Source organism: Sphaeroforma arctica, assembly GCF_001186125.1.
Source record: "Sphaeroforma arctica JP610 unplaced genomic scaffold supercont1.728, whole genome shotgun sequence".
Taxonomy (NCBI): Eukaryota; class Ichthyosporea; order Ichthyophonida; genus Sphaeroforma; species Sphaeroforma arctica.
In genome coordinates this window covers 18449-30878 of record NW_014039830.1, presented here as the reverse complement: position 1 = coordinate 30878, position 12430 = coordinate 18449, and the positions used below count along the sequence as shown (strand labels likewise).

Here is a 12430-nt window from a genome sequence, read left to right as displayed (position 1 = left end):
GGGGGGGGGGGGGTAGTGTACTCCGAGCCCGAGACCCCCGAGACCCGAGTACCCGACTCAACAGACAAGAAGAGAGGGCCCGAGGGGTGTTCAGTCTCAGAATTCTCAGTTCAGAACTTCAGAGTGATCAGACTGTCAGAGTTCAGACTCTGAGACTCAGTCAGCTCAAGCTGTCATCACTCATTTTTTATTGTTTTTATAGATAAATTAATAGTCCTCGCCCTCTTGTAAATGTACTTTTATAGAGAGGGCTATGCAACAGTGATCAATCACGTGCTGACGATTCACAAAAGTATTTAAATAACATATTTACATAAATACCATGTCCCACACAGCCGACATGCACATCCTACACCTTACTAATAAATAGTTAAATACACTAAACAAACCATAGAGTGACGGAGTCGCCGTCCGGTTGTACACTGTAGCACATTGTACTCATTAACTAGTATATTACTGATATATGTTTTACCAACCTACACATTATTAGCTCAGAGGTTTCAGAGATGGTCATTTTCTTGGACTCGCCGGTTGGAAAGTGCAGGCATCATAATGCATGTGGCGACCTAGGCTGTTAGCACTGTTTACGCATTGTACTTATCAGTGATCCAGATAGTTGTTTGTCATAGTATGCATAGTATGCATAGTACGCATAGATATATGATTCGTACAATCAACGAGATAAGAGGAAGGAATGGTGCCGCGCAGCTCTAGCGATCTTCACGGCACTTGTCTGACAGCAATGCGGACTCGTGCGGATCTATGTCAATAAATTCGGAGATTTATTTTTTGGTATTTGTGTACAAGATTAGCGATAGGTTTATCGGCACTTTTGCATGTCTATGTAGCTGAAAAATAATATCTGTAAGCCTCAGAAAACATTGCACACATCCTTGCCTTTACTTCAATGTATTATATTATAACGTGCAATCCGTGTTTTTGCCCCCAGTAGGCATGATGTTCAAGTGACCTCAGGGATACGCATGACTACTGCCGCTTAAAATCGCTCTCTCTTGTCGTCCTAATAAGTGAAGCCACAAGAAAAATACGGGGAAAAATATATATATTTATCGCATTGCAACGCACTGCGTCGTTCAATTGCACCGCGTTGCACCGCATTGCAACGCATTACGTCGCATTGCATCGCTTTGCATCACTCTGCAATTGTATCACAGCGTGGAAGTCAAAGAAACGTCGCTGTCTGCTGCCCTGTTTGTATTCGTAACACAGGGCAGATATGTAGAACGTCCTAACGAAATGTGGGCCAATGTACGCAGGGCCATAAATTATTTATTTTGCGTATTGAGTTAGGTCGGAGTTTGAACTTGGGTGATGATTGCCTGATTCAGACTCACAAACCCTTATCGCTCTGATTGCCCGTTTGAACATTTCCGAGTTGGGTCGCATTGAGATCTACTCAATTTGCAAAGTATGTCCCCGAGGGGACGATTTTTCCTGTAGTTCGGGCAAGTTAATCTCCAAGATGCCTTCAGACAGATGGGTCTTGATCTTCTTAAGATCCATCCCACGGGGCACCTGAAATCCACGGCGGAAGCTGGAGCAAGAACGCTCTCTCATCTGGAGATTATACGAATTCAGAGCAGGTATGAATTACTTTGGGAGATGACCCGGACAAAACGGAGATAGTGCGAAATCAAAGCTTCATCTAATGTCACAGACAGCGGGCATACAATTAAATACTGTATCGGCTTCAAAGTATACAAATGTCGCAACGTACCTTCCATGTACGCCCCCCCGTCTTCTTCTCACCACTTTCAACATGACCCTCAATGGTCAAACGATCGTCTGTATAGTCCACCTTCAGATCCTCTCTCTGATAGGTATTTACAGATGAAAAATGAGGTGAGTATAAATATATATACGAAGATATACGCTAAGGACTGCATCCGAACTGCTCAACTTATAACGCAAGTCTATTGTTATAGTTTATACGTTACCTTCATGCCGGGCACTTCCATATCGATCACGGTGTGACTGTCAGGTGTTGCGTAGATGTCACAGTGGGGAAACTTGTGGCGATTCTCAACTGGGACCTCCGACTGGAACAAGGAGGGCACGTCCATGGACTGCTTCAAAATTAAAGGTGCTTTAGAAGCTATTATCTGTTCTTTCTTCTAAATGACAAATTTTCAAACGACAGTAGCAATACAAGTGACTTGAGGTAGCCAATAGCGCGACAATAAATGGAACAGAGACTAAACAATCATACCATAGTCCATGGAAGCAAGGTAGATTCAAAAGGTGTCATGAGAGACATAGTGTATAGGTGGTTGTAGTTGCTGTGGGGGCGGCGTAGATATTGTATCTAGCGTCCAAGGAATGATTCTCTCAGAGTTCGTAGTCTTGCTTTTTTACCATGTCTGGATCTGGAAGTTGTCCTAGCGTCGCTGGTGGAACTCAGTATGAAGGAGATCAGTCATTCAAAAAATGTCTATCATTTCAACAAACTGTGATATGGTAGTCGAATAGAAGGTCTGGAGCATGATATACGCTATCATTGTGTAATATCATACCAAGCGACAGCCAATATTAGTGTCAAATGATACCAGGCATGCAAACATAAAAATTTCGTTTATTGATGAAAAATGGCTGCGACTTCGCTACAGAGAAGGTGATTGACATCATTGAAACAGTACACTATGAATGGACTCAAAAAGAAAGAAGATTCGAGATCAATATATGCGTGCTTTTCTTCATTCACGTGGAGTGTTACGCCAACCAAGCCTATACATATTTCATTTTGAGAAATATATATGCATGACAATCTTCACATAGTGTCCTGCATGCTCCCTCGTTCGTAGCTGTACCATGGTTGGCCAAAAGACAAACGATACAGCGGCGGAAACGTAGGATATATGAGCTGTGCGTGACGGTTATGCAACGCACGTTCTCCTAAATGGTGGGAGTCAACAGTTGGCATTGGCGTTATGAAATGTGATTTAGGAGTGAAATAGTGAAAAATGAGCAGAACTTCCCACAAGGCCACTGATGCATGCACAACGTTCCCTGCGGAGTACTACATAATGCTACGATCTTCTGGCGAGGCGGCTAACATCGCCTAGTAGTTGCGGGTTGACTAAACTCATTTGCATTGGCAGTGAGACAACAACTATGGGCAACAAGAATTTTACCACGTTGTGGTTCAGTTGTGGGCATTGTGGGGACAAAAATACACTTGCGGTGTGGCGAATACAAATGTACTATCCACGTGATGGTGGGGCGAAAGCAGAACCTAATGAACTCTCGCAAGCAAAGCTTAAAAAACGACATGCTTAAGCAATGGGACGCCTCCGCACGGAGATGCAGTCAGCGTTGGCAGCATGGATCTTCGTGCCGACATGCTCATGTTTTGCATGGTTTGTATGCAAGGTTAATTATATCGGGTGTAGCTTCATTGTCCTGCAGTACTATACAATAGAGTGCTGATCACAGAATTTCCAAATTTTATTTACTTGTTGCTGACTGACAAACGCGCGTGTATCACCGAGCAAGCAACGAATGAAATGTGATGTCTCAAATTCGCAAACATGCGTGTACGTACGTGATCGGTGGCGGTGTGAACTAAATTGATCTTAAAATGAATTCTGCGCGCTATGAACAGTTCGATAGAGAGTGTGCCATGGTTCACCGAGTCTATGGCCATAGATCAATATATATCTATGTACTTTGACCCGAATTCCGAGTGCCTATTTTGAAAGCGGTTATTCAGTATTGTATCATGTGATACTCATCTTGGGGTGTGCAGGATAACCGACTTTTGCGGTTCATTGGTAAAAGTATATCGTTTGCGTGCCACCCCTATACTGCTCGAAGGTAAAACCATCTCCCTATTCAATAACTATGTGGTTCATTTCAAAATATCAAAATGTCGTTGCACACACTTCCACAGCCTCTCTGCATAAGCTTTCCGTCGGCTAATTACCGTCTTTGTTCGCTTTTGATATTCGACCTGAGGAATTATTACAGACACAGTACGCGGCGACCGTGTTTGTGCTATCTGTATGTACGTTGAAGTGTCGGTCTTTAGTCCTATCTCTTTCAGTCCGATTCATTTGAACCTTCACTCACGCAGACTACAAGCCATGGAAGGCTGTCTAACTTGTGCCTTCAAGAGAAGTGATCTAAATTAACACGATGTGAACGAATTAATTGCCGTGTACATACGTAAATGAATATTCAAACTATATTAAGTTATTAGTAAACGACAAATCCATAGCTTTTAAAAAATTCAAGATATCGACAAATATTTGCCATAGCGCAGAATGACTAAGGATCGCTAAACAATCTCTTCGATAATTATGCAACCTCTACATTGGCGCGACACATTGCGTAGAACTGAACTTGTTAGGTGTTGGCCTATGCTTATCCAGACGACAGTGACAGTGTGGCGAGTCTTCCAAACGTTTTGGCTCAGCACCAAGGGAAGCAACCTATGTACGGCATTACTTCTACAAACTCAACAATCTTTGCGAGCATGAGGTGTCGTAGAATAGGCTACTTCGTTAAAGTAGTCTGAGGCCATGGGTGGTGGCTCCTACGTCAAGTATCTAGTATCTCCGTTGGCTCTCCGACTTCTGTATACTTTCCGGCGGCCGGTTTATATCATAGGTGTGGAGCATCATGCAAATCTGGATGTACCCTAACGCTATATTCATATTAAAAAAATATAGCACCCGAGCGTTCAATTGGCTGCTTGTACTATCGAAGTTTAATATGGTAAACTCTTGTACTTTTGGCGTACAACCGCGGTTGCTGACTTTTGGCTGCTTTATATACTATAAAGTTTGATATTGCGAACCACATGTACTTTTAGCTACAGCCGCGGTTGCAAAGTTACGAGACTATAATCTCATTGGCATCCTGAATATGCCAGATAAAGTTTAAAATCCATATTTCAATTTGTATACATTTATACAACCTGTCTGTTATGTCCGAGGATCGATGCTGGAGCTATCGTGCGCACTCTTATTAATCCTTATAATCAGCTCGATCTCTGGAGATGAGCTGCTTAATCTTTATGCAGGACGAGGTGATCTTCATTTTGTTCCTCATCGTTACCGTATCCGAAATCTTCTTCCATCAACCAGCCATACTCACCCAGACTGTGCACCACAGGAGAACAAGAATGTACGTGTTAGCAAACAGAGCCACAAGACATGACATCTGAGCGCAACGAGTTCATATAGGCTGAGTTAAGCGCGATATGTAAATGAATGCAACCTATAAACTAACTCGGTGGTAGATCCTTATACACTCGGTATGTGTGTCGTGAATAGTGATAGCCCAGAAAGTACACTAATTTCAGGACTGCATATGAGCGGTTACATGCGACGGACTTTTAGCATTCATCAAAGAAATCTTGCTCATACACATTTCGTATACACACACACACACACACACACACATATATATATATATATATATATATATATATATATATATATAATAATATATATATACATATATATATATATAATATATATATATATATATATATATATATATATATTATATATATATATATATATATATATATATATGTGTATACGTATGTGTGTGTAAACATATGCAAATATATATATTATATATAATATCTATGTATATATATACACATACATATATATAGATATAGATATAGATATATATATCCCGTATTCATCGTCATATGTACATACCTGTCGTGCGCCTTTTGCACTTTCTCTTCATATCCTGGCATTTCCTTTGCAGGTATTAATCGTTGCTTAGTCCATGCTGCCCTGTAACAACGGTCGCAAATATTCTGCTGTTAGGTGGAATGCTTCAGGTGTCAAGTGATGATATGAAGTGTCATGTGCAACTCGGGAGACATCTGGGTTCTGGTGTGAGCACTTCATGTTTATAACGTAGTTTGTGATATATCTAAGTCAAACAGTATAGATATGGATTGTTCTGCGTTCGATACAGACTCACTTGAATTGGCGAAGGAAAGGCCATACACACATCCGGATGGTTTAGTGAATACAAATGAATTTACCCCCAGAATGCAATGCTAACATTGCTCGCGAAACTCGCACTGAGATCTGAGGTACGCTACGAGGCACACACATAGAGCTCACTGTAATCAAACTCACACTTTGGATTGCTCGTATTGGAGGAAAGATACACGAATAGGATTAACTATCACTAAGGACACTGCATTACAATCAAAGTAGGTAGGTTGCGTACAAGCACAGCCAGGCTTCACATTTTACAAATGAATGGCGGCTTCACAATACAATAGCAGACCACTCGTTCACTTCTACACACAGACTCCCGAGCCCACCCACATCTCATGCAATCATCGGGGTATGTGAATACGCTCAGAAGGATCAAGCATACTTGAAAATATATAACAGTCGATCTAACCAGGCTGATTATACGATACGAACACGGTTACAGCATTCCTGATGGCAACCTACGAACTTACTCACCCAGCGAACAAGGCTGCGCAGAGTGCCAAGTAGCCGGCAAACACGGCCAGTGGATTCTTCAGCGAGCCGTAGGGGTGTGGTTTCTGCTGACCGAAGAACCGTGTGCCTGTGCGTACAAAATGAACCAGATCAGCGTATTGTGCCGTTAAACAGATATAATATGATATGGTATATAACGAATGGCACATGTGCACGTATGTTAATTGGACGGCACTAGGTTGTCTGTAGATGCAGCATGCGCATGTGTGCTTTATGTTATTTGAACACCACTTCATTCGTTTATAGATGTAGGTAGACTCGTGATGCCCATACGTCCGGTAGCTTGTGGCGTGGTAGATGCCTGGATAAAACCCGCACGCACCAATTAGAAACGAACAATCTATAAATAGCCTTGCGCAATATACATACCATTCCTTTCTAGCTTGGAACGTTCAAGGCTTAGGGCTTCGGCACCTTGAAAGCAAGGTATACACATGCTTCTGAACATGCTCAAGCAATGGTGTCACATGTACATATTGTATCTGCACTTATTCCGTTGATGCAATTTCTGAGGTGACCGACTTCTCTGAGTATATATGTACCCATGGTATGTCTAGGGTAGACAGAATGTGAACTGCTCTGATTATATATGTACCCAATGGTATGTCTAACGTAGACAGAATGTGAACTGCTGAGGCAGACCCCCGACACCAACAGATGAACAGATCTGCTGCTGAGTACAATGGAGCGACCCAGAGATTCCATGAACCCTCTTGTATATGTATGGTCTTTTCTCCGAAATACAATACGCACGTACACACTACATAGCCATAGACATATACCTGTCGGCCAGGCACACCACTGAGCATGAATAGCATATGAATATCGGGTGTATTCGCTATTCCACACTACACACATACACACTACATACGTATAGATATGTACCTGTTGTCCAGGCACCACTGAGCATGATCAGCATGAATATCGGGTGTGTGACTGTGCCCGTATACATGAGGCCACCGCCCAGGGCCAATCCCGAAACACCCATCATACGGTGCAGATGTTTTGCCACATGTCCCCTATAGACGGAGAAGACCTCAGTGGGTTAGTATATAAGCCCAGACGTGCATACATAGAAGTGCTCATAATGCCCCCTATAGACAGAGATGACCCCAGTAGGTTAGTATATCAGCCCACAGCTGCATAACACTCCACAAAACAATGTTCATACCGGCAGACGCGTGGTAAATCAGGATATTTTTAATCCCTGTCCCAATGAAAGTACAGTTTGTTGTCAAAATAGACAGTTCCGTTGATCATATATATATATAAATATATACATATATATACATATACATATATACATATATATATATGATTTCGCAAGTTCCTACGTACACATCAGGCATTCAAAAAGCCTTCAATAAATCAAGCAGGAAGACAGAGGGGATTACTTACTTGAAAGCACTACTACGAGCAGCATGTTGGGGAGAAATGCAGAACACGACCGTTTAGTCATATAATACACACCCTTCCACACAGCACAGAATGGACTGTATTCGCCGTCATGAAAACGCATAGCAATAATAGAGCAGACGCGTATGCACATACGGACAATAAGCCAACCGACGGCATGAGCAGTCACTCACCCGTCGAGCATTCCAATGGGCAACATATTGAACAGATTCACAGTGTATCCCCAATCGGCGAGCGACAGCAGCAGCTGAGAATCACTGGCATTTCCAAGCACAGCCAGGACGGTTGCCGCCGTACCTCCTGAGTAATGTATGTGTACAAGCATGCAGATACGAGCATTGATTTACGCAAACCAAGAACCGTACACCCTAAAACAGTTCCAACTCGCCACTACAGCTCAATACAAAGGGGTGCAGAGGGGTTGGAAAAGTTCACAGAATGCGTTAACGTGTACTCAGAAATAAAGAATACAATGCGCACTCTGATTCATCGTACAAGCACAGGCGCGTCAGCAGAACAGACCCAAACGCACACCCAATGTACTGATAAAGTGATCTGCAAGGGCAGGTCGTACACAGCAACGCACAAACAGACAGTTGTGGATTGTAAAATTATATGATATTAGGAACGATCACAACTTAATCGTAAGAGCGAGTGCAGTTGAAAGCGTAGAATTATTGTGTAATTATATGATATTAGGAACGATCACAAATTAACCATATAAACCAGTGCAGTTGAAAGCGTATAATTGCGCATAATTACGAAGATTCATACATTGAGGTAAGTAAAATAAAATGAATGTACAAACGAAGGAGCGTAGGCATAATCCATGTGCGTTTAACCCAACGTCCAAAATAAGGGAAAATCCTGCATACACACCCATAGGCATGCAAAGTATATATCAAAGCGCTTGCTAGTGCTACCCACGGACCTAGACAACCCCAGGACGAACCGAACTCATCGCACTGAGCTATGCTAGAATGTACACTCGATAGTATATTCCATTGCCCCGCACACACCACTACACCAGCGATGTATCTCCTTGCATCCAACATAACGCGAATTAATATAAAATCCCAATACGTTTCACCAGAACAGATACATTTACACACCAGACGTATCCCCTTGCATCCAAAATAACGTGGATTACTATAAACTCCCAATACGTTTCACCAGAACAGATACATTTTACGCTATTGCGCAGAGAAGTCAAAAGGAGTCAAAGGAAAAAATTTAATATGTCCCTCAGCACGAGATGGTCTTACCTACAACAGGGCCAGCCATAGCCACCACTACGTCTTTGTCGGCTGTGAATTTATGCACCTTGTCAATACGCGATGTGACTGCGGCGCCCATAAAGGGAATGAACACCATGGAACTGCAGTATATAAAACGATAGAATATCAGGTAAGGTGGGGCAAGGTCAAAGAAAGAGGTTACAATGGGTGTATGTGCTGCAGTACACAAAACAATAGAAAGATAAGATAAAGCGAAGGAAAGGTCAGAGAAAGAGGTTACAAGGGGTGTATGTGCTGTAGTATACAAAGCGATAGAAAGATCTGATAATAGAAAGGAAAAGTGAAGGAAAGAGACGACAAAGGTGTGTATGTGCAACAGTATATAAAACGATAGAAAAATCAGACAATTTGGAGAAGAGATGTAGGAAAGAGACTACAAAGGTGCGTACGTGTGCGAATGGATGGTTGTAGAACACCGTGTGTACGGAAGGCACTCAGGAAGACACATAACAACAGTATACTGATAGACACACAACTAGTGCAATGGTGCATCGTGGTCAATAATAGATTATCATTCAAGCCGTTAGTGTCATCAGAATAAAGCCACTGATCTGTCACAGGAACAAAACACTGACACTCACAAGTTGTTCCGAATGGTTGGTACATAATTGTACGTCAAGAGATGATATGAGCTCACTCACGTGCAAACGACCGCAAACAACTAATACAATTTTTTTCTTTTCAAATCGAGCAACAGACTAAACAACTGAACAATGGTCAAAAGTCTTCTTCAAACCCAAGTAAATCTTTTCTGAGTACGTCACCTCACGGTAGGTTGCGTTACTGAAGGTAGTCATATGTATGGTGTATACAATAAAAAACATAGATACGTGTAAGTATAAATAATGCAGTACAACGTACTTACCTGATGGGAATACCATATCGCACTAACGCAATCGCGTGTCCCATCTCATGCACAAAGATTGACCCGACCATTCCTATGGCAAAGGGCCAACCAAACACAAACGAATAGGCCAGCGATGACAGCATCATGGTTATAACAGGCGCTGCTTTAAATATTTTCAGAGCCACCACACCCTGTGATGAGAATACAATTGGAATGCGTGAGGAATTCAATAGATGAAAGCAGAACCAACATAAGCATACCTTGTGCAGAGAGTACAATTGGAATGCGTGAGGAAAAAAAATAGAAAAAATTATAAAATAAGGTAGATGAGGAATGCGGTCTTAGTAAGTAGTGCGACCGGCTACGAAAGCCACAACAGCCCCAAAGTGATCACACATGCTACGTTTAAGATTGTCAGAGGCACCACATCCTGGACGTAGAGTGCGTGGGGTGTTCGTGATGCTTACAAGGGAGTATACATCGACCATGTAGGAGTTTGCGGGGCATTTTGCAGTCGTATGGGACTGACAGGTGTTGTGTAGTGATGTGGAGAGGGCAACGATTCGCCTAAAAAGAAGGCAAATGTCTCAAGCAATGGCAACGTCACAACGATCACAGGTGCAGGTAAGAGGATCTCTAGTTTATATACTCTGCGCAAAGAGTACGTGTGGAAGGCGTGAGGAGTTCAAGAAAATATACAATTGTCAAATGATACGAAGTGGGCGGTTAAGCATTATAATAGGCATATGGAGAATGTGAGGGTTTACAAAGGCCAGCGACTGAGAATTGTGTGGTATTTGAAAGACATGTGATGGAGTATGCAAGGTATGTGAAGAAGCAGACAAGCTATGCAGAGGAGTAGACGAGGTATGTGAAGGAGTATACAAGGTTTGTGAAGCGTATGCAACGTATACGAAGAAGACATTTACGAACGTGTAGACCAGAGCCAACAATATAAAATCTATCACGAATATCGACTCATAGCATCGTCAAATTCAGCATACACTGTCCGCATCCGCGGAGTATGTGTGGCACGCGTGAGACATATACAAATTATTCCAAAGCTATACCTATCTCATTGATGGAACTACAAATAGCATCAGCTCGCAAGCTTAGTTTACATTGTCCTTTGACCGCGAGTACACACCAACGATAAGGATCGTAAACATTCCGTTCATTCTCCTGCACTCCGGGGCAATGCGGCGAGATTGAGAGTTTAGTACGTCCAAGCACACCCACACAATTTCTATGAAACAAATCCGCCACTCCCCTGTCACCTGGAACGTACAGATGGGTGTGCAGGTTTACGTACAGGCGAGATCACATATACAACTTTAAATGAGTACTCGTGTTTATGCGGGGAGTGTTCATACCTTTTTCATCACTAAGAAGCCGCCCAGCGCTCCCTTCACGGCATAATTATAGTATCTCTGCATACGCTCGTTGGGATGCATGCCGGGAGGATAGTCTTTGCTACTGTTCCTTCTACCCACTTAGAATTATAGTGGTCGTTTAATATTTGAACGGTGTGTGAATGTGCAGCTTTTCACCAGTATTTTCTATCCATATTCATACACTACTGCAAGTCGATGTGCACGCACAATGTGATTCTTTGCGGGCGTCAACTTAGAGGTAGTATTCAACGTGTACATATAGTTCTGTAAAAAAATACTGATTAGCACCTGAAGATGTCTCTTCACATCATTACCATTGCATGAACGGGAAGAAGCTCCGGAGTGCAACAAAAGACAAGTCTATATATATATACCTACATGTTTATGTGTTTGTGTGAACAGGTACAGATGGATGCTACCCACTAAACGTAGATATATACACAGCAACCACCGCGCTTCTATAGTCCCCCTTGATACTCTTCCAAAAAATTTCTAGTTGTCAACTTGTGAAAAACATTACCAGCCGCCCATTGGGCCTTGACTCACCTTCATCGCCATTTGCAACAGTGGAGACGGAGACTTTCAAGTGGTTCGACTAGAATGGTCAGGTTAAATTGGGAGCGGCAAAATAGTATAGAGGCGGTGAGTCACACCCAATATAATAGAAAGAAAGTATGCGCTCGTGTGTTGGATCAGTGCTGCACCCGAGTTAATTAGGCAAGCGCTGGTCACGATAGAATAATTCGATGCAGATCAGATATAAGCGAATAAATTAATAAATACACCCATGTTGCCCTCGAGATTGTAGTGAACCATAAAAGGACGGCGAAACCTTGCTAACGGTATGTCAGACCTACACTCATGACTATCAATTCTGATCGACCCGAAGCCCCAACTTGGAAAACGTCGAAAAAACATACGTCCGAGTAATGCCATATAGAGTAGAAATTCAATATATATATATAT

The 12430-nt window shown here is 42.3% G+C and overlaps 2 protein-coding genes across 2 annotated transcripts; both read right to left on the bottom strand.

Annotated features, from left to right (window-relative positions):
• Positions 1–1413: 1413 nt before the first annotated feature.
• On the bottom strand, positions 1414–2084 carry SARC_08278 (hypothetical protein; the record flags this gene model as incomplete). The annotated part of the gene is made up of 3 exons (XM_014297756.1): positions 1414–1578; positions 1739–1834; positions 1959–2084. The coding sequence occupies 3 exons, from the start codon at positions 2082–2084 to the stop codon at positions 1414–1416; spliced, it is 387 nt and encodes a 128-aa protein (XP_014153231.1).
• Positions 2085–4687: 2603 nt separating this feature from the next.
• On the bottom strand, positions 4688–12070 carry SARC_08277 (hypothetical protein). Its single transcript, XM_014297755.1, has 9 exons — positions 12011–12070; positions 11444–11562; positions 10089–10261; positions 9191–9303; positions 8099–8225; positions 7395–7528; positions 6471–6576; positions 5697–5777; positions 4688–5123 (listed from the first exon to the last, which is right to left on the bottom strand). The coding sequence occupies exons 2-9, from the start codon at positions 11522–11524 to the stop codon at positions 5030–5032; spliced, it is 909 nt and encodes a 302-aa protein (XP_014153230.1). The 5' UTR covers positions 11525–11562; positions 12011–12070; the 3' UTR covers positions 4688–5029.
• Positions 12071–12430: the final 360 nt, after the last annotated feature.

Excerpts from the sequence above, each read along its gene's own strand:
- SARC_08277 (XM_014297755.1), bottom strand. The coding sequence starts at position 11,524 with ATGCATCCCAACGAGCGTATGCAGAGATACTATAATTATGCCGTGAAG. Across the intron at positions 10,262-11,443 it reads GCTTCTTAGTGATGAAAAAG|GGTGTGGTGGCTCTGAAAAT; the intron begins GTATGAACACTC and ends TTCTCATCACAG. Across the intron at positions 9,304-10,088 it reads CGATATGGTATTCCCATCAG|TTCCATGGTGTTCATTCCCT; the intron begins GTAAGTACGTTG and ends TATATACTGCAG.